Source organism: Maylandia zebra, linkage group LG12 (assembly GCF_041146795.1).
Source record: "Maylandia zebra isolate NMK-2024a linkage group LG12, Mzebra_GT3a, whole genome shotgun sequence".
In the NCBI taxonomy this organism is placed as follows: domain Eukaryota; kingdom Metazoa; phylum Chordata; class Actinopteri; order Cichliformes; family Cichlidae; genus Maylandia; species Maylandia zebra.
Genome location: NC_135178.1, coordinates 34232943 through 34256053, shown reverse-complemented (window position 1 = coordinate 34256053; position 23111 = coordinate 34232943). Strand labels below are relative to the sequence as shown.

The window sequence follows — 23111 nt, the reverse complement described above, 5'->3', positions numbered from 1 at the left end:
TGGTTTGAAGTAGTTGTTGCGTAGGTGCAGATCAGTCAGAGCCCCTGCCTGACTGAAGGTCGTGGGTTCGACTCTACTGAACGGCTACCCTGAGGTACCCCTGAGCAAAGTACCGTCCCTACACACTGCTCGTTGAACCCAACCTGCTCTGGAGTAGAGAGAGCTTTAGAAACGTGTGGGTTTTCAAAGAAGAAAACAATGAGAAGTCTTGATGGAAAACATCCTTAGTTTCATTTGACTTAAGGACAGGAAAATAGGCAAGTGTGTCAACACTAACCCACAGTGTGGCCACATTTTAGCAAATAAAAGACCTGCCCCAGTCCTGTTTTGGCTGGCTTGGTTTTTCAGACAAATAAATCCCCTTTTTTTTTTTCTTTCTTTTTTTTTTCTTTTTAAAGAAAATGCATTTGTATCATTGTTTTTGTGGCAGGCCAAAAGATTTCCTCCAGTTTAAATACTGTCAGTAATAAAAGCTAAGGAATGGCCAAAGAAAACAGCTGATTTTAAATGCAGGCAGGCCAGTTTTCAGGGCAGAGGTTTGGCTTATGTTTGGACGTGTCAGACATTTAGATATCATAGTCAAATTTACATCTGAGTCCATTTTTAGTGCTTCAGTTTAACATAGGGCAGCTGAAGAAGGTGAACCTATTGCTTCCTGGGAAACAGATGACCTTTAAACACATTTTCTTAACTATGTAAATAATGTTGTACTTCAACAAATTTGGAAGGTGTGACCTAACAAAGTTTGGACAGAAAAACACATTCAGTAAATGTCTTTTTGTTTCGTTTGCCTAAATTTAAGGCTTATTTTAAAAAAATGTTTATCAATCTCACTATACGTATATGTACATATACATACACTAGACAGGTCAACTTAGATTATTGAGACATTTTCTCACAGTTTTCATCCTGGGCGATGCACTGCAGCGGGATACCGAAGAACGAGGTGTAGGAGTCGTTGTACCAAACCAGCAGCTCTGTTCCTCTGGGGATATCCATACATGCTCTGTAGAAGATGCAGGATCTACAATACAGACACAGGCATATTTAGTTTGAAAAGTGCATCAAAAGTAAACTTCACCACTCTCTCAGGTCATGTTGTCACTTTTAAATTACAATGCAGGGTAGACATTTAGTGCAGTTTATTTATTTATTTATCCCAACATGTAGTGATATTTCTTGGGAGTTGCAGGGAGTGCATAATTCAGGCATTCATCCTGAAAAAATAAGGTGTTTTACTTGAGAAGAGCTGAAGGAAAACCAAAATATTCTCTAGCTGAATCGAAGTTAAGAAATAAACACTAAATAGATAAATGCAACCATTTTGATATATAAACAAATTCATTCATTGGCAAACCTGAGAACTGATTTGTGGATAAAGTGTGATGTTTCAAAAATATATAATTGAGCTTTGCAAGAAAATTACAATTTAGAAAAATAACTACAAACAAATAAAACTATAAAAACTTTAAAGTTATGAACACACAAAAAACACACCAAACTATATGCAAATGAACACACATATCCACATTATATGCATTAGAATATTGAGGTCAATAGTGGTTCAGTTAAAAAAAACAAACAAGCAAACAAAAAACTTTCAGAGTAATAATGCTGAACAAAAGTGAAAAGCATTAATGTTAATCTATCCCTCTGTGGATCGGCGCCCTACAGGTTACAGATCAGGTCACTGAGGTCGTCCTCCCAGCAGCTCCTCTCTGTCCCAACCTCACATATAAAAACTAAAGGTGTGCAGGCTTTCTGTTATTGCCAAAGCCTCTGGAATAGTCTGCAATTACACAAAGTCCACAAAGACTCGCCTATTGCTGTTTACTTCGAGTCGAGTCTGAGGTGTCTCATCATTTTTCTCAAGTTGAGTATTGTTTCTACAGACTTTTTATTCACTGATTTTTTTAAATTAATATAATTTTAACATTGCCAGCAATCACTGCAAAGATTTTTTTCAATCTATACGTGTTTTTCTGCACCATAGAGCACAGCTTATCTGCAGTGTGTCTCTTTGCAATATGGGACTCAAGCGACCTCCAACGTCCTATAGGTTGCTGAACACAGGTTTCAACAAAGGGTGCGGTTAAATCCATGACTTCTTGCAAAAGCAACATCAGTATATTTATGGCAGAATGTTTAGATTTCTGCCTTAAAACGTGGCTGGAATCTGAATGTGATCATTCAGAGTAAATTTCTGTGTGTGTGGACAGCAACAGGTTTGTCATTTTTCCCGGTTAATCACAATATCATCACAAACAGATTGGACGTAACTGCCAACTTGACCACATGTAGTCACAACGTGATAGCAGACTGTTGCTGTCTTATCACAGTTTATCACCACCTTGACACACCAAAGTATCTTTAAAGATGTGGTCGCAGACCTTTCCATAACTTTGGTTGTGCAGAAGTCTTCAAGCAGTGGTGTGACTCTAGCATTAACTGTGTGCTGACTCTGGAGAGTGAAGGCCATTGTATGTACCTGGCTAAGAGGAACCCACCCTGAGGAGAGGTTTATATAGACTGCAGAGGTTTATATATAAAAACATACAGAGACAGCCACAGACCATTAAGTGTAAAGCACATCTTAAACATATTTTTCTTTTATAGGTACAGACCGCTGGACTTCTGGAAGGAAATAACTTAATTTTCCCTGCAAGGAGCCATGTAATTTTACTCTTTACCTAGAAGTGAAGCAGCACCAAAGCTCTCTAAAACAATAAAGAAAAGACATCGAAGATAAGCGCATGCCTGATTTATAGATGTGTGGATAACAACTTTGATGAAAATGTTGAACAAACTGTCCTTAAACCCTACTTCGGATAAAAACAGTCCTGGAAACAAGATGGTGTGAGGTGGTTGGTGACTCTTTCCAGGTCTGATTTTACAAAAGCTTCCCATCTGATAACAGCTTAATTTCACATCGGACCAAATCCGAATGATTTATGGGAAATATCTGGTGTCTCTCACTCTGTTCAGACCAACTAATCACCATTATATTGTTCAAACATGCAGCCACTGGGCTGTCGGTTCCCGGGTCACACCACCGCTAAAACAAACACCTCATCCACCCAAAAACATCTTTGTAACAACATGAGCGAAATCCACATTCAAAACCACATTTTCATACCCAGACTATTTTAAAACACTTTCCCACATGTTTTTCTCCCACCGGGGCCGTACAGTGTCAGACAGACCAGATTGTAACAGAGGTCACAGGTTCAACTCCCTCACGACTCCCTTGTTTTTTTGTTTTTTTTTTGCCAAAGTGCCTTTGAGCCAGAAAACCTAGTCTGTGCAAACAGCTTGTGACAACCACTTAAAGTGAAATCAAATTACATTTAATACAAACCATAACTCCTTTTTCTTTTTTAAATTTCCATTCGAAGTGCACCAAGTTCCTCAGTATAAGAAATGTTCAATTAATAAAATTTGACTTGATGTTTCAAAAACACCTCAACACTGAACCTGCTCATCCAAGAAACACTCAATACTAATAATGTATTTATTTATTTTAGATTGATTTTGTATCTTCAAGGAGACATCAGTTCTCCTGAAAGTATCTATAGAAAGATATACAATCAGAATTTAGACAACTTTATTTTTTCTGTTCAAGTGACTCTCTGGGGAAGAAAGGGTTGAACAAACAGTGAGAGTTGGAGAATTTAAGGAGGACAAACGTTAAAGCAGAAAAACACACACACAAAAAAGTTAAAGATGATACAAAGCAAAATCAGACAGACAGGAGAGGGAGGTGGGAGTCAGCCAGTGACATTATGCTTAATTAATTAAGTTACGAAACATAAAACTAACAAGGGAGGAAATGGAAGAAAATGTAAAAATCAAACATAGAGACAAACAAATTAAAAGGAGGACTTAGAAATACAGAAATATGAGTTACATTTGCACTTAACATTGGGGGAGACAAAAATAACAGAAAACAGAAGCATCATAAATCTCTTTAAAATGGTCTTCCTCTCAGATTCATCAGTTTAAAAGATTTATATGATTTTTACAACATAAGATACTGAAACACACTGATGGCAACAATAACATCTAGAGCTCCCATGATCACCATGCATTCCTGCAAAAGTTGCACAATTTGAATGCATGATAACACTCAGCACAGCAATACTTTATTTTGGTTTAATAGTAGTTGATAATGACCCTGGCTCCGCCCCCCAAAGACACAGCTGTAGTAGTCTAATTTGTAAAAAACAAAATAAAATACAAATACTACTAAGTAAGTATTTCAAAGACGCCTATCAAGTGGCAAGATGTGTGTTTAGAAAGATTTTTATAGGACTACACTAATTAAATTCACTTCGGTTTATTAACAGTGCACACCTTTCCCATTGTCTACCGTGAAGTCCTGGCAAACTATTGCAGATAATTGCTATTATCAACTGACACTGAGGGACTGAAATGGACCTTCCAGGTTACGTGAGTACTAAAAGATCTGCTTATGTAAATGTTCATGACTATGATAACAGGAATGAGGCATTTCCCTCTTGTAATGTGTTATAATGTCAGAGAGGAGTTAATGAAGCCAGACAAGTCCTGAAGATCTGCGTTTAAGAATGTGTGTGTTTTATTAATTCTTTCCACACAGTGACAGGAGTAAGGTGTTTTTGGATCCATGTGAAAACACAGCTAGGAGGGACTGGGTTATAAATCAAACACACCCAATGACCTCCCCGGAAAAAAAGGAGAAAGAGGGGTGCACAAATATGCAGAAGCTTGTATGCATTAAAACAAATGTATGTATTGAAAACATGCGTATTGAACACATGCCACTACTTTCAGGTGGGGCTGTGTTATAAATCAAACACGCCCAACAGGCTGCGGTATGAAAAATAAAAACCCCTGCTGCCTTACAGCAGCCGACAGAGTTCAAAACGATTCGTCTGGCAGATCAGTGGGGCAGCGTCGTCAAGCGTCTGATCTTCTTCTGTTGTCTGTTTTCATAGAAAGCAAAGGTAAAAGCTTTATAATCAGGTTTTCAATAATAACACATGCCCGTCCATGTGCGCGGTTCAGGATTATAAATCACACAACTCCAACACCTCACAAGGAGTGCGTATGTGTCTTCATTTGCTTGAATGTGTTAAACCATTCGAGCTGACAAAATGTCATAAAGTCATGACTTCAGACTGAGTCTAAAGGATCAAAGACCGACTTGTAACTCGAGAATCTCGAGCACGAACATAAATGCAGGAATCCTGCTCTGTTGCCTCATCAGTCTTTTCAGATAAAAGCCTGTTTGTCTTAGAAGAGGATCATTTGAAAGCATCTCCAGGAACTCAACAGGGAAGTGAACTCATGTCCTGACACACCTTTTTTTAAAAATAGATAGAGGTTATTAAATGTGTAGTTTGATAATGTGGATGTGTCTTAGCTTGGATCAGTATTACCAGTTTTTCCAGCCCTGCACCATGCAAGCCCATTAAGGTAATTTTAGACTCTGCTGTGTTTTTAATGGGAGGGCCCTAAAGTTGGAGTTTCACTTCAGTCTAGTTTTTCTGATGGGAATCTAGCTAAACCCAATATATTACTATAAACAGAGACATTTTAAGAGACAGGCATGGTGCTCAATTATACATGACTTTTCTGAAAGAGCAACACTGGTGGTAGAAGAATAATGCCCAGTAGAAATTAGATTTGACTGGTAATTCTGCACACAAAGTGTTTAGATTTTCATGACCAAGATCAAGTTAAAGTTATTTTAGATAATGCTTTAAAACATATGTCCAAATAAGTGTCTTTTCAGGGTTAGGGTTAGGGTTAAATTTACAACTTTCACTACATGTATTTTCAGTTCCCCGTCACAGCTGTTAGCATAATTGCACGTTAGCATTCGACTTTTGAATCTATCAGGAAGATGTTTTAGTCACCTGACCCAAGGCTCTTTATAATACTGTGTCAGTAAAGTATTAGATAATAGAATGTATTGCTGTAAACATAATTGAAACTGAGTGGCTGATGGGAACCCTGCAGGGTGTCAGGTTTCTGTTGTCAGGCTGAACAATGAAAACATTTCATACTTTTTGGAATTTGGCAGGCGTTTGTCAGTGCATGTATCCTGCCGTTTAGGTCTCACACAAACTCTTCCTTGACATTATTCTATTTTGAAGCAGCTCTCCTATCTGGTATCTGGTAAGTATAAAACAGAATATCTGTGTGTTTAAATGCATATTGTTTGTGTATATCTGCAATCCAAATCTTGTTTAGTCATTCGTAACTTTCAACAACTGGAAAGAAAGTGTGTGGTAAAGCACTTAAGTGGGGTCAAATAAATACCTGCTGCATATTTAGTGACAAAAAACAACATAACTTACATAGGTCTATGGTGATGTCATTAGCATGTTTAGAAGTAATGATTATTTTCCAATAGAAATGTACAAAACTCTGGAAAATACATTTGTAAATCCAGTTTGTATTTCTCTCTATATTCTATTTCTACAGAGGGGTTAGTTCATAGATTAGTAAGACCTTTAAGCACTATTTACAAATGTAATGCATATTTGTAAATTTTTGAATATTTTTGCAAATTTAGCATTATCAAACATGAAACTTTAGTAAAATTCTAATAGAAAAAAAGTTGTTTCTTTTTTCATTATTTTCAACATATACTATGTTCATCCTGGTTTCCTTAAAAACAGACAAACCGACATGACGGTGACTTCAACCAAAAATATGACAGAATGATGTTCCAGTAAAATATACCACAGCCTCAGGTAAGTGCAGCAGATTTTTACTTTGCAAAGCAAAATCAGTATTCAGCACGAAAGCTGTAATTCAGAATTTTTGTCTGAATTATAAATTAAATATTTGTTTGTTATCACAACTTCTGTCAAGTTAAAGTTTGCAGAAACTAAAAATGTTGATACTCGTGCACTTGTTGAGTGTAATGATTTTGAATTATTTCATGTATGTGTTCAATGTAGCTTGCCATCACCAGTGTGTGAATGTGTGTGTGAACTGGTGAATGACTGGATGTGTAACGCGCTTTGGGATCCTTAGGGACTAGTAAAGCGCTATATAAATACAGGCCATTTACCATTTTTTAAGTTATATGTTTATTGTATTTTATAGTATGGCTTGGTGCATGGTACTTGATACTTTGGCTACTATTATTCACTATTCCTATACTGGTCAGGTGAATAATGCCATTCTATATTTGGCGACATCTATGTTTAAATTCTATACATTCACCAGCCTCCAACTGTCACACAAAAGAATCTTGAATGGTTAAACATGTGAACATCTTATCCTTAAATACATTTGTTTATGAAACAGTTTATGATTTTTTGGAGAAACGAATTCTTCTCCTTATACTAACATTCACTTCTGAACATTTGTGCTTCTAGTAGAAAAATATTTTAGCTATATTGTTTGCAGTAATGAAACAATGAATTAATTTTGCTTTTAATCTGAACTGAACTCTTCATAATTGTATTTAATTTTTTCAAATTTAACAGACACTGAACTGAACTTCTGTGTGGTGGAGTTTTGTTTGCACAAGATGGCACCTGGTAGGTCCAGATGATGTTTGTGTGCAAGAATAATATAGGTCACATAAAGAAGAATAAAGGCAGCACACACACACACACACACACACACACACACACACACACACACACACACACACACACACACACACACACACACACACACACACCTGTGAGTTGGAGAGAAAATCGAGAAAATGTACACCTCTAACCTTGGCCTGTGTTACCATAAAATACGACAAGAGGTTCATGTCATTCTTGGGCTTTTCTTTACCGTATAATATGAAGTTCCTTGAGGAGACAACTGTTTTGATTTGGCGCCTAATCAACAAAATCAAATTGAATTAAACTGAATAAAGAGCAGACAAATGATCTACAATAGTGTATTCTGCAGCGCACAAAGCATTACTCTTTCCTGGGATAATAGCAATCCTGTTCTAATCTTGATATTAATAGAGAAGGGTTGATAATTTCCTGTCATAAAATTGCAGCAATATGTAATGCCTTTGTTTTCTTTTTTTTGTCCTCTGTTTTTGTCTTTTACAGTATCTGAACTCAGAATTGTGATTCTTGGAAAAAACAATGACGATAAGACAACGCTGAGCACTTTCATCAGTGAAAGATATGACTGTCCTTATCAAAAGAAAAACAAGCAGTTTACTGAAATTAAAGGAGAGTGGAGGAGAACTCCATTCACTTTATTGAAAACATCAAATATCTTCATTGTGCCTGCAGAAAGAGTGCGATATGAGATAAAAACGTGTATCGCACACTGCCAACCTGGACCAAATGTTCTGTTGCTCCTAGTAAATCCTTTGGATTTCACCGAGGACGATAGACAAAAAATGAAGTTCATCGTGAGTTTCTTTGGACGAGATGCTTTTAAACACTCATTGGTCATCACAACACATAATGACAGGGGAGGGAATTCCTCAGTGAACCAACTCGTCCAAGACTGCAGACAAAGACAGCACAAAATCAGGCTTGATGAAAAATATTTTCTTGAACACGATCTTCAAGAACTGATGAAACAAATGGAGAAAATAGTAAGTGATAACAGGGGGTATTTAACTTTTACTGAAGACGCTGATCCCATTGTGGTGCCTACAACTACAAAATCCCCTCTAAACTTGATTCTGTGCGGGAGAAATGAAAGCTTGAAAACTTCAGCTGTTAATGCCATTCTGGGACAAAGAAAATGTATTCCATCTAAGAGCTCATCAGAGTTGACCAAACACCAGGCAGAGGTTTGTGGCCGTCGTGTTTCTGTGCTGGAGCTGCCTACTTTGCACGGAAAACCTAAAGAGACGGCGATGAATGAATCGTGCAAGTGTGTCGACCTCTGTGAACCTGAGGGTGTCCATGCCTTCATGCTGGTCTTTCCACTGGACCATCCTACTGATGAAGATAAGAAAGAACTGGAAGCCATCAAGAATACTTTCAAGAGTGTGATCGATAAGTTCACTGTCTTGCTTTTTATTGTTGAAAATCCAAATCTTGACCAGTCTTCAGCAGTGGAGAAGATTCTAATAGACAACAAAGACATCCAAGAGCTCTATAGGCGCTGCGGTAAACAACACATCGTTTTTGACATAAAGGATAAGCATCAAGTCGCTGATTTGTTGCGTACTGTGGAAACAATGAGAACTGTCGGTTGCAGAAGCTTCACAAAAGATATGTTTCCAAAACCTCCACTGAAACCAGTTTCAAGACATGTATCCCTTTTAAAGCCAGAGAATTATAGACATCGCTGGACACCACCTATTAGGATGGTGCAAAGCAGAGAGCCTCTCAGGATGGTGCTGATTGGGAAAACTGGTTCTGGGAAGAGTGCCACTGGAAACACCATGCTGGGCAAACAGTGCTTTTATTCAAAAGTCTGTCTGAAGTCTGTGACAAGTGTTTGTCAGAAAGAAACAGGAGTGATTGACGGGCGCCCTGTCGTTGTGGTTGACACGCCCGGCTTGTTTGACACGATTTTGTCCAATAAAGAAGTTGAACAAGAGCTTGTTAAATGTATCAGCTTACTGGCTCCTGGACCTCATGTGTTCTTACTGGTGGTGCAGATTGGTCGCTTTACAAAGGAAGAAAAAGATACCGTGGAGCTCATCCAAAACTTTTTCGGTAAGAAGACAAAGGATTTCATTATTGTCATATTCACCAGAGGAGATGATCTTCGAGGTCAAACATTTGAGAGTTATATAAAAGAAGACAGCGAAGGATTCCTAAAACAACTGTCAGCTGATTGTGAAGGGCGATACCATGTCTTCAATAACAATGATCATAACAATCGTTCTCAAGTCAGTCACCTTCTGACCAAAATTGAAATGATGGTGAGGAAGAATGGTGGTGGCTACTACACCTCAGAAATGTTTCAAGAAGCAGAGGCAGCAATACAGATGGAAATGCAGAAGATCATGAAAGACAAAGCAAGAAAGATAGAGAGTGAAAAGAGGGATCTTATAAGAAAATATGAGGAGGAAATGCAAGTGAAGAGGAACAAGTTAACACACCTAACAGCCAAATTTGAAGAAGAAATAAAAGCAAACCAAGCCCAGGTAGCCAAAAAAATGGAGGGTTGCATTAAGAACCAACAGGAAAATATGAATAGAGAAAGAAAAAAGAGAGAAGAAGAACAAAGGACTAAGAAATTGGAGGAGAAGGACCAAATTTATAAGTGGGATAAAGAAGATGAAGCTCTGCAGAAAGAAATACAAAGACGAGTGATTCCTGATGGGATTTTATTACAGAACAGAGAAATAATAAGAAAAGAAAGAAAGGCTTGGGAAGAGGAAAGAAGAGCATGGCGGGATAAACAATGTTTAGAGGAGGAAGAGAGATTTTGGGAGGAACAGAGACAACTTAAAAAGCTCAGAGAGGAAGCTATGCAGGAACTAGAGAGATATGAAATCAAAAGAAGACAAGAGGAACGAATCGGAAGAGAACAAGAGGAAAGACAACTGAAAGAAAACTATAGGAAGGAACTGGGAGAAATGATGAGGAAACATGAAGAGGAGGCCAGAAAACAAGCTGAAGAATGCAATGAATTCAGACAGAGATTTAACCAGGATTTATCAGCTGAGATGGAAAAATATAGAAATGAAACAGAAGATTTGAGGCAGAGTCAACAAAACCAAAATGACTTCATGATAATGCAGCTCAGGAGAAAAAAGGCCTATGACAAAGACTTCGACAAGCTGCAGAAAAGACAACAAATTCAAATGACTAACCTAAAATTATCAAGTTTGCACTTTGACAGTAAAGAGCAGCTAAACAAGCAAATTGATGAGCTGAAAAAAGCGCATCAAGAGGAGATAAATGAGTGGATTCAGGAACATGTGAAGAAAGCCACACAAAATAACGCTTGTAGCATTTTATGAGAAGTTTTGCGTTTCAGTGTTGTTCAGTTTTTCAGTGTTAGATGTATTATATGTAAAGTCTGTATAAATAAAGTGATCACCATAGCTAATGGGTTTTGCACATGCAGGTCAGAGTAGCTGTAAAAGACAGCCAGGGTGGCAAGTTTCACTTTGTAGACATTTTTGGATTTCTTTTCTTTTTTGCCATTCGACACAGGTCAAATGAAGTTTACTAAAAAGCATTTACTCTGTTAATATATATGTATTCTTTTTTTTAAAAGACAATTGGAAAAGGAAGATGCAGAATTGCTGACAAAGCACATTTATTTTTATTTCACAGGGAGCCTTTTATCCTTGAAAATTGTCACTCCGGTGATAAATTTATGTACAAAAATAGGCAAAGACTGCAACAACACTTTTGAAAAAAAAATATTGTTCTTATTTTCTCATATTTTCTCTTATATTCATGTTATTAATCACCATGGACGATCTGATATCTTCCTGTTGGTGTTGTTTCCACATCATCATAATAAATGTTGTTCCATGTTCAACATTGCAAGTGACCAATCACATTGTTGTGACGTCGCCCTTTTGTGCCTTTGAAAAATCTACTTCACTTGCGAGAAGAGAAACCGCTTCTGTCCGCCGATCCAGGAACTTGAATTCTTTGCATTTCAGGATACTTTTCTTCAATAAACGGTAAGCATTATACATATTGTCCTTACAGAGGCGGTTTCTCTTCTCGTCTCGTTTTTTTCAAGGTCGCGGATGACCTCAGGAGAAGGTGATTGGTCACTTGCAATTTTGAACCCGGAACAACATTATTTATGATGACGAGGGAACAACACCAACACGAGGATATCAGATCGTCCAATCACCACACTGGCAGAGAAAGCATGTCTTACACTGCAGTGCCAATCAGCTGGAGATTGCTACCGGTCACTTTGTTAAATTGGTCATAAAGAGGTGAAAATAAATAAGTAATGGTGCTGCACAGAAAACCACTTTGTGATTATTGATTTTACTTTTTAGCTGGTGTTTCTAGCAGAGCTCTGCACCAAAGGACAGCTACGACGAGGACGGAACATGTATGTGTGTCAGCTCTGTTGACTGTCAACATACAAACTTTACTTTAGTGTGTTATTACACTGACCTCTTCTTTTTGGCACACTCCTTATAAATGTTCTGGTTGCTTGTTTTGGTGTCTGTTATTATCAGCTTATTATTCATATGTAAATCTTCACTTTAAATCTCAATAGAATATGCTACACAAATTAAGCTTGACTGATTGAGAAAAAAAATCTTTACAGAAGTGAACATATTGAAATAAACTAATAAAAGGTGACTGACCTGTAGGACCACCTATTCTTTAGTTTGCATTGACTTGTATTATAAATTATGTGAATGGAATCAAACTAAAGTCTAAATAAACATGAGAGTCTAGTTTGAGACTTTTGAGACTCCAATTGGCTCTTCATTACAGTAGGTCAGAGTTTTACTGCATCCTTGTATATTTTTACTGCACAATAACTTTATATACTGCCAGGTAGGTTTGTGTATCACAAAGAAAAATAATTTATTAGCAGATTTATTAGCAGACATTAATGGATGAATATGATCTTATACCTAAATAATAACTAACTGTAGGAGACTAAAAGAAGAAAAAAGTACTATGTTACATTCCACCACTTCTTTCCTTTCTGATAACGCAGAACATTGTCAGATTGAAAGGAAAGGGTTGGGCAGGTGCATAGTTTGACAAGGTGTTTCATGTTTCAGGCGTCATTACTGAAGCGAGAGAGGGGGGGGGGGGGGGGCGGTTGGGTGCTGCCAAGGTTTGTTTTTCCTTCAGAGAACCACACCACTTTACTTGTTGAGTCAAAATCGAAACAAAACAAATCATGCTACAGATGTCACTAGCAAACGGGAAATGTCACCTGAACATGCATATTTTTTTTCTTTTCTTGCTTTGGTGCAAAATTTCTGTAAGCCAACAGGAAATGCTGAGAACAAGTCCAACAACTAACGACATGCTGCAGAAACCTACAAATCACTGACAGTGACACCCAGGAAGACGAGTCTGTGTTTCAAATGCATTTTGATATATATCTTTAATGGATAATAATAAAATACCTTAGGTCAGTGGGAAGGGTTAAACCCTTAAAACTCTTTTATTTGAACTGAAGTACACTCAAAAAACTGGTACAATATGAGTGCATACTTGGGATACATGGGATTATTATTTTGTTCCAGTTACACACAGATAAATGGCCTGCCTGCATTTGTATAGCGCTTTATTTAGTCCCTAAGGACCCCAAAGTGCTTTACACTACATTCAGTCATCCACCCATTCACACACACATTCACACACAGGTGATGGCAAGCTACATTGTAGCCACAGCTGCCCTGGGGCGCACTGACAGAGGCGAGGCTGCCGGACACTGGCGCCACCGGGCCCTCTGACCCAAATTAATTGTATATGGCAACCTGTTTAGGTTTCTACTAATTAAATATAAATTGGTGTATGAAGCCTCAGCTTCAGTATCAGTAATTTTTTGCCCATTTGAAGCTGTGCTTTTAGAAATAGTTTCACAACAGCAGCATCATATCTTGACTGTTTGCATGCTTCAGATTTAATCCCAACATTTCATTCTCATTTCACGTGGGCTAAAGTTATGAACATCCTCCTGTGGACAGGTTATACTAGTTTTTACTGCCACACTTTGTTTGTTTAGAGCCCCTAACATTTGCCTTATGGTTGTGGAAGAACTTGAAAAAATAAGTGTAGAGAGAACAAGTAAAGTCACAGTCATAAAAATCCAGTATCTGTTTCCTTGACGTACCACAGTTGTCAGTCATCGTTATAGGTTAAGTCACCTGTCTGTCATAATAAGCACAGCTCCGCCTTAGTGAAGTACGTGAGCTGCTTTCCTTTTAGGGTGCTACCTTCATTATTAGCTTTGACACCATGAGGAAGTCGTCTGGTGAGTACTTACATTAAAGTATATTTAACAAAAATTTAAAATACATGGACGTATGTGGAGTTCAAATGGTTATCCTTAAACTGTAAAGAGACCAAAACAACAACAACAACCTTTTAATTGTATTTTTGCTTAGGTATATCAAAAGTAGTATTACCACATGCTCTGACAAAGGGACAATTTCAGTGCAGCATGTTTAAGTATGTCAATGTAATTCGACTCAAAATGTAATTCAGATATTTAGGTTATTTATGCTGAAGCCATTTAAGTCAGAGATTATTCATTGAACTGTATTCATCATATACATGTACTAATGCTTAATTATTACATTTGCCAAGATACCACAGAAATATAGTTTTATGCCAGAACACTTTATGTATTATCTAAGAATACATTTTACATTATTTAAACACTTGTTAGCTTCTTCTTGTGTGACAAAGTCAGCTGATTTAAAGAAAAACTGCCACATCCAAACGAACAAAAGGAGAGATACCTTAGACACACCCTGTTAAATGAGTCTAATAAGTCAGTGAGCAGATACAGAAGGACCTCTAATTCAAACTCTAATCAAATTAATGTCTTTAGTTCATGGTTCTGAAAAGCTCATTGTAGAAAACACTCCCATAAATACCACAGGTAGACACTCCTGTTTCATAAGGTTGTATCTGCTGAGTGTATATATACACACACATACATACATACATACATACATACATACACACATATATATATATATATATATATATATATATATATATATATAGTGTCACAAGTTCATTGTTAATCCCTTGTTGTTGCTTTCATTTAACCCCAACAGATTCCAACATTTTGTCCAGCTGAAGTTTCCAGGTCAAAAAGGTGAAAACATGGCAGCACGTGGTGAGTTCAGCAGATGGCCAAAAATATCCCTGCATTCAGGATGGTTGCTATTTGAGAAAGTAAATACAAGCTAGCAACACTTAAAGATGTTTAAGTAACAGATCCATGAGTTTGAATATTTATTAAACACTGAAAGACTTCCCAAAAGAGTTGAAAGACTTTGACATCTTTCATTCCACACATTATCCAAGTAGCAAGTTCACTGTAAAGTCATTCACCAGGAATGTGAGCTTACAGGTATTTTTGGACCACCAAAAGACACTTTACTGTGTGTGTGTGTGTGTGTGTGTGTGTGTGTGTGTGTGTGTGTGTGTGTGTGTGTGTGTGTGTGTGTGTGCATTGTGTTTAGCAGCTCTTTTTCCCCTGATGATCCTTGTTTTTTTTTCACCAGAACCCTCTGAACTTTTCAATTCTGTTTTATTTATATAGCACTAAATTATAACAACAATGTCCTAATAGCGCCTTATATTGTAAGGTAAAGACAGAGAAACAGAGAAACCAAACAAGCAGATGACCCACTATGAGCAAACACTTGGGTGTCAGTGGGAAGGAAAAACTGCCTTACAATACAAAGAAACTGCCAAAAGAACCGGCTCAGGGAGGGGCGTCCATCTGCCATGACTGGGTGGGGGTGAGTGGAGGAAGACAGGACAAAGACATGTTGTGGAAGAGAGTCTGAGATCAATAATAACTAATGATTACAATATAGAGTGGTAGCAACCTTACTGTCCCACAGAGCAATAGGTATCTATGGAGTGTTATCCATGGGTTAAATTTGATCATCAATTAAATCTTTGTAAACCTAGTAACGGTCATTGAAACGAGGGTTGTGTTTACTGTACAGAAAAAAACAATCACGTATTGCTGTTATTTAGACATCTGCAAACACATCTTTTCAACATCTTATCACCGCGCTTTTGCCATGTTGGGATTTTTCATGACTAGCTGCAATTAATTAAAGAAATGAAAACCTTAAAGTGACACCAAATGCAGATACAGACTTAACAAATGCAAGCTTTTGTATGACAGGAAGACCCCTATCATTAAACAGCTTCACTAGATCAATGCAAGACAAAAAACACAAAATTAAAAGACAACTATGACACTAAGCAAATTGGAACAATATGGCATTTAATATGTTTTTTGTGTTTTTCTACAGCATCTCAATTCAGGATTGTCATATTTGGGAAGAATGATAATGAAAAGACTGCACTAAGCAACTTCATCACAGGGAAAAAGAATCCAATTCGTCTAACATTACCGAAGAAATCTATAGTCCAAGGAGAATGGAGAAAAATACCTGTAACAGTGGCAAAAACCACAGACCTCTTCAGTCTGCCTGTGGAAAAAGTGAAACTTGAAATGAAGATGTGTGTGGCCCGTTGCCCCCCTGGACCAAATGTTCTCCTGCTCGTACTCAATCCTTCTGATTTCACTGAGGATGACAGACGCACTCTGAAGTCTATCCTGTGCTTGTTTGGTGGTGAAGCCCTTAAATACTCTATGGTCATCACAACACAAAAGGGTGAAGCAAAGAATACAGCAATAGATCAGTTTATCCAGAACTGCAGAAAGATGCATTACACACTGGACTTTGACAAAAAAGACTTCTGTGACTCAGATCGTGAAACACTGATGGGAGAGATGGAAAAAATTGTGGCTTACAACAGAGGAGGACATTTGAACTATACAGAGACTGCTGACTTACTTGAAGAACCACAAGAAGAATCTGGACATGGGACTGAAGAGCCTCAAATTCCCAATCAAAACTCTTCTTTGAATTTGGAACTGTATGACAGACCTCGAGTTGATAAGGAAAACCTGCAAAGTCCACGTTTAATTCCTCCTTTAAACCCAGAACTGAATGTAAACCCTCAGGCCAGTATGGAAGTACCTCAAAGACAAAAACTAAAATCTTTGAATTTGGTGCTGTTTGGGAGATTTGGAGTTGGCAAAACTTCAGCTGCAAATGCCATCCTGGGAGAAAGAAAAGTAGAATCTGAATCATCTCAGTGTATTAAAAATGAGGCTGCGGTGTGCGGTCGTCTGGTTTCACTGGTGGAGCTGCCTGCTCTCTGTGGAAAACCTCAGGAGGAAACAAAGAAGGAAGCATTCAAGAGTATTTCCCTCTGTGATCCAGAGGGTGTCCATGCCTTCATCTTGGTTCTACCGCTGGATCCTCCAACCAGTGAAGACAAGAAAGAGGTGAAGACTATCAAAGATACACTGACATCCCAAATTGACAACTACACCATGATTCTTTTTACTGTGGAGTCAGATCCTACACACCCAGATGTTGTTAACTATGTAAAAACTAATAGAGAAATCCAAGAACTTGTTCAGAGCTTTTTTGGCCGATACATTGTCTTCAACATCAATGACCAAGAGCAGATCCCTCAGTTATTGGATGCTGTAGAAAAGATGAAAGGTGAGGCATCAACAGGCTTCAAAATAACAATGATTCCAAGACCTCGCCGAAGGTTTCCACTGCCCGGATTGAAACGTGAAGTAATGTCTGAACTGAATAAGAAGATACATTTTGAAATAAATATGAAAAAAGAACAAATTCCGAAAAAAGAACAAATTCTGAAAAACAGACAGATTCCACAAAATGAAATTCAGAATCATCTCAGAATCGTGTTGATTGGTAAGACTGGAAGTGGAAAAAGTGCCACTGCAAACAGTATATTGGGAAGGGACTGCTTCCACTCGAAAGCCAGTATGAAATCAGTAACCAAGCTCTGCCAAAAAGAAACAACAGAGATTAATGGGCACCCTGTTGTTGTGGTGGACACACCTGGTTTATTCGACACAAGTCTGTCCAACGATGATGTTAAACAGGAACTCGTGAAATGCGTCACAATGTTGGCTCCCGGACCTCATGTGTTCTTACTCGTCCTGCAGGTCGGTCGTTTTACAGAGGAAGAAAAAAAAACTGTGGAGCTCATCCAAAACTTTTTTGGCAAGAATTCAAATGACTTCATCATTATCTTATTCACCAGAGGAGATGACCTAAAAAATCAAACAGTTGAGAGTTATATAGAAGAAGACAGCGAAGGATTCCTAAAAAAACTGACAGCTGATTGTGGAGGACGATGCCATGTGTTCAATAACAATGATCGAAGTAACCGCTCTCAAGTCAGTCAGCTGCTCACCAAGATTGAGTCAATGGTGAAGAAAAATGGTGGCGGCTACTACACCTCAGAAATGTTCAAAGAGGCAGAGGCAGCAATTCAGAAGGAAATGCAGAAGATTATGAAGAAGAAAGAAGAAGAGATAGAAAGACAGAAGAAGGACCTTGAGAAAGAACATGAAAAGAAACTCCAAGAGGCACAGCTAAAAATTGAACAAGAAAGAGCTGCAAGAGAAAAAGCATTGCAAGAGAAGGAAGAACTCATTAAGAAAGAGGAAGAGGAGAAGAAAAGGATGGAGGAAAAGAGAGCAGAAGAGGAAAAAGAGAGGAAACGGAGGGAAGAAATTCAGCAACAACAGTGGGTACAGAAAGAGAAAGAAATTAAATCAAAACCGGAAGAAGCTACATATGCAAACCAAAGGAACGAAGAAATACAAAAAGAAATAGAGGCTTGGGAGAACGAACAAAAAGAGTGGGAGAAAAAACGACTTCGAGAAGAACAACTGAGACTGAACGAGCAAGCACGACTGGAAAAACTCAGAGCTGAATATGAGCAAGAAAAAAAAGAACATGAATGCAGAAGAAAAGAAGAGGATCGACTCAGAAAAGAACAGGAGGAAAAAGAATGGAGAGAATTGCAACAAAACTTAGAAAAGCAAGTGGAGGAGATGAGGAGGAAAAATCAAGAGGAAGCCAGAAAACAAGCAGAGGAGTTCAATGAATTCAGACAGAGATACACCACTGACTTTGCAGTTGTGGTAGCAAAGCATGAAAGGGAAGTTGAGAATATGAAACTAAAGCAACAAAAAACCAACGATTTAATGATTCAACAGCTGCGCAGGAACAAGGCATATCAAAAGGACTTTGACCTAATGAAGATGAGACAAGAAGAAGAAATGAGCGAGCTCAAACGGTATAGTCCAGAACCAAAACAAATTGATGAACTACAGAAAGCTCACGACGAAGAAATAAATGAGTGGATCCAGGAACACGTGAGGAAAGCCACAGAAAAAAACTGTTCCATCTTATGACTTTTTACATTGATATGCTGATATGATGACACTTTAGTGATGATTACTTGGATGTGAGCAACATTTGAAGTTATCACATCAATGAGTGTTTAATGGAGGCCATTTCCTTTGAAAGAAAAGAAAAAGAAAACAAGTTTCCATATGTACGTTTCTACATGTAAACATAGTCATTGTCAGTGTCCCACATTAAAACCTCATGATGAATATAAATTTCCTAATTGCCAAGAAATGGTTTGCAGTAGAGATGAAAACGGCCTTTGACATATTTTTTTTCTTGTGTAAGCATATAAAGAAAACCACTCACTATGGAACACACAAGGATGAGCAATATGTAAAAAGATTTAATGTAGGCACTGTGCTTTTAGCTTTGACCAATAATTAAGTCGTTTGGTTTGTTTCTGGTTGGACTAACATTACATCACATATGACTTAATTTCCTTTTTGTGCTTATGGTAAAGCACTCCTGTGCTGCTAGAAAGTTCTATAGCTATCCGGTCGTTAAGTCTGACGTCACTAGTTGTGTCTGGGCCTAAACTCTGCTGCAGGTCCATATATCAAACGATCACTATGGCATTACTGAGAGTTGAAAAACTGTCTAAAGTCTTTCATCTTTAATAAAATGATCAGCGTTCTGCTCTACCAGGTGTAACAATTGAGTTTAACATCCAGGCATCCATGAAAACGGAATTTATGACATTTAACGGAGTTAGAAGTTTGCAGGAAGTTAGCTCGCTAGCTTCTATCTAAATACAATATAGCATGTCCTGACTGCGGGGTTTTGGAAACAAATTAAAACGTACAGCTCTGTTATCACTTCCAACATAAATGAAGACAGAAAACTAAAGAGCAGTGATGTTTGTAGGGTTACTGAAGTTTGGCTAGCTGGTATATAATGATGTGCTACGTGACCGCTAGCGACACAGCTATGTTAGCATAATATAAACAAGCTAACTTTTTTTCCACTTGATAAAAGTTAACGTGAGTGTTCTCGGTGGTCAGGAACAAATGTAATCGCATGGCAGGATGCTGTAAAAGGACCAAAAAACTTCAGCCAGGAGAAGAAGTGAGATAATCCATCCACAATACAAGGTTAGTCATTCATATACTGCTGCATGGGCTGGGCTGTAGTTACATCCTAAGGTTTTAAAAACTGAGCTTAAATAAATGATTAGCGGTAATAAAAGCCGAGGGAGGTCAACAGTGATCACTGACTGTTTTAGGAGCTTTTTGAGATTAAATAGAAGAAAATACATAATATTAAACATGTTAACAACACAAAAGCCATATTAAACGCAGACTACTTTAGGCCCGGAAGTAGGATTCGTCACGTCATCACTTAACGACAGGATAGAGCTGTAGGCGAACACAGTCACTGTTTCAGTACATTTCAGTCTCCAGGGAAAGGAATAGGCTTAAGTTGGGAACACTTGTGTTACATGTGACTTACTTAAGCCAGATTTTGAACATATCATACTGGTACAATTCTCTTCTCTGATTTTAGGTAAAGTTTGTGGACAGTTTAGGGGTTAGCACTATACTGCATACTCAGTATAACTGAGAAACAACCTAAATGTATAATTAGATTTAGGTTGTTCCTTTTGTTTAGTGACTACTTAATATGTTAGCAATTGAGTTTACATCAAAAACAGACTATAGGCATTGTTCTTTACATCACTTAAAATAACCAATGGACAAGCAGAGTTATAAAATTAAGCCTCATTTTGAATTTCAGTATCAATAATAACTGTTTTTAGTGTAATTTTGATATTTATATCAAGAAATGTAGCTTATTTACCAAATTAGGTCTGAGGAATACGTGAAAACAAATTAAGAAAGCTTAAAAATGTTTCTTTTTACAATTTTCATGAACTTTTATTGAAATATCTTGCAAAAAAAATGTTTCTCTTTTTCACTTATTAAATTATTCAGTTAGTGATGGATTCATAGGAATGTCATACAAAGACAAAGCCCAGCCCCCTGAATCATGTGAATTGCTTTTCTTGTGGTCGCTGTCATTTACATGCACATCTGACATACTTCTTCTGGTGAGTACTTGCATGAAAGTCAATTTTTAAAAAGTCTACAAGTACATTATTGATAGCTATCAGGTGCATTAAATGTGGTATTTTATATATTTATATAGCAATTTTGGTGAGAAATTGCGACATGTTAATATATGTCAGTGTAAAGCAGTTTTGTTCTTTTTGCTTTGACCTTTGATGGTGACTACGACACGTCTGAGATTCAAAAGGAAATCCAAAAGATTATGAAGGAGAAGGAAGAAGAGATAGAAAGACAGAAGAATGAACTTATTAAGAAAAAGGATGAGGAAAAGAGAGCACAATAGCAATGGGAACAAAATAAAGAGGAAAATAAATACAAATTGCAAATAAAAAACAAAAAGAGTGGGAGGAAAAAAGCCTTCAAGATGAGCAAATGAGACTGGAGGAGCAAGTACGGCAGAAAAAGCTCAATCAATTTTGAGCAGGAAAAAACAGAGCAGAAGAATATAGACTCAGAAAAGAACAGGGGAATAAGAATGGAAAATATTGCAAGAAAACTAAGAAGAAGAAGTGGAGGAGAAGAGGAGGAAAAATCAAGTGGAAGCCAGAAAACAAGAAGAGGAGCTCAGTGAATTCAGACAGAGATACATCACTGACTTTGCAGTTTTGGTACCAAAGCATGAAAGAGAACTTGAGAATATAATTCTGAGGCAACAACAACAAAAAAGATAAATAGATAGTTTTTATGTATTTGTACTGACATTTGCTTGCAGTGGAAGTCACCTGACTTCACCACATAAAAATAAACATATCAACACAAGCAGACAATATGCAGACATTTTCACTCTCTTTGGCCACACCAATTTAGTAACCTCTGTGTTGCTAATGTTTGGAGATGTGAAAACCTTGAAGAATAAAAGATCGATCCTGTTTTTGTGAACAAGGTGGGACAATAGTAATATACATATGAAGGAGACAAATGGATTCTTCACATGACATATTATTTGCTTTACTCCATATACAGGCCCTATAAATGCTTTCCATGCTTGATAATGCAATTCCGAGCAACTTACTAGCTTATTGTTACAATCATTTTAATGGCCCTTTTCTGTGCCTCAGAGACATCTTCCAATCAACAAATAACACAGAAAGTCAACTACAAGGCTCTCACATGAATTGGGCCTTCTAAAGATAAAGCACAACCCTTAATGCCAGACCCAACAGTGGCAGAATCAAAATATTATTTTCTATGGGGTTTATGTCTTTGGAAAATCAAGATCCACCACACCAGTGCTCTGCTCAAAGGACTCACACACACCACTCCAGCCTCAAATGAAGAGACACTAATTACTTTCACCTGTGCTTATAAAGGGAAGAAAAACAACTCAAACCTGCCCACAAGGAGTGGAGCTTGGTTTGAGTTGTTTTGTTGGGTGGAGCCTAATTGCAGTTGTTGGGTGGAGCCTAATTGTGAAAGGTTCACCTTTCACCTTTCACAATTAGGAATCAAGTATGGGTTTTTGTGACAGGCTGGTAGTAACAAAGTGCCTAAAGATGTACAGGTAAGACACAGCTTACAGGGTTGGGGAACACCCAAACTGTATGTACTCTTAGCTTCAGGAATTCTGCTTTTAAGGTTCACCTACAGAGTGTGCTATGATAAACTGTGGCTTGTACAGCACACTCACTTCTAACCTAACTCCCACCCCACAGCTGCATTTCTGTTTAATCCAGCAGTGATTACAATTACTTTGTTATCTTGGTGCATGCTCAATCATCCAGGTAAGGAAAATCCCAGAAAGTTGATTCTGTTCTTCTGCCCATAGCTTTTTCAGTGGGAGTGTCCCAGTTAAACATCCAGATGAACAGAATCAACTTTCTGGGAATTAGTTTGGTATGTTTTGTTTCTTTTTGTGCAACATTTCTCATCTGCATTTCTCCAGCATCTGAGTTGATTTGTCTATTGATATTAGTCATGGTTAATTAGTTTGCTTAAAACTTAAGCTGGGGGAAAAACTGACCAAGTACAGTTATAAAATGAAACCGCACAGAATGTGTACACTACACTATATGGTTCTACTTATTGTAATTTGCCAGTTACAAATATTTATCCAAAATACTGACATGACATAAATTATTAATTTTATCAATTTCAGTAGAATTCTCAGTGCAGAGGCTGATATTGTAATAAAATATGTTTTATTTGAC

General features: G+C 37.5%; 3 protein-coding genes across 5 annotated transcripts in view; 2 read left to right on the top strand and 1 right to left on the bottom strand.

Moving 5' to 3' along the window:
• Window positions 1-23111, bottom strand: part of prdm6 (PR domain containing 6) — a 134512-nt gene that overhangs the window by 44434 nt on the left and 66967 nt on the right. For all 3 annotated transcript variants that reach the window (XM_076891164.1, XM_076891163.1, XM_076891165.1), the window contains exon 6: window positions 900-1024. In XM_076891164.1, the coding sequence (XP_076747279.1) occupies window positions 900-1024 (125 nt within the window). The remainder of the gene's footprint in view (window positions 1-899; window positions 1025-23111) is intronic.
• LOC143421383 (GTPase IMAP family member 8-like) lies at window positions 5996-11839 on the top strand. The gene is made up of 4 exons (XM_076890490.1): window positions 5996-6162; window positions 6669-6743; window positions 7488-7541; window positions 8064-11839. Exons 3-4 carry the CDS (start codon window positions 7532-7534, stop codon window positions 10895-10897), a joined length of 2844 nt encoding a protein of 947 aa, XP_076746605.1. The 5' UTR covers window positions 5996-6162; window positions 6669-6743; window positions 7488-7531; the 3' UTR covers window positions 10898-11839.
• On the top strand, window positions 13787-19539 carry LOC101468011 (GTPase IMAP family member 8). Its single transcript, XM_024801676.2, has 3 exons — window positions 13787-13860; window positions 14675-14736; window positions 15896-19539. The coding sequence occupies exons 2-3, from the start codon at window positions 14724-14726 to the stop codon at window positions 18898-18900; spliced, it is 3018 nt and encodes a 1005-aa protein (XP_024657444.2). The 5' UTR covers window positions 13787-13860; window positions 14675-14723; the 3' UTR covers window positions 18901-19539.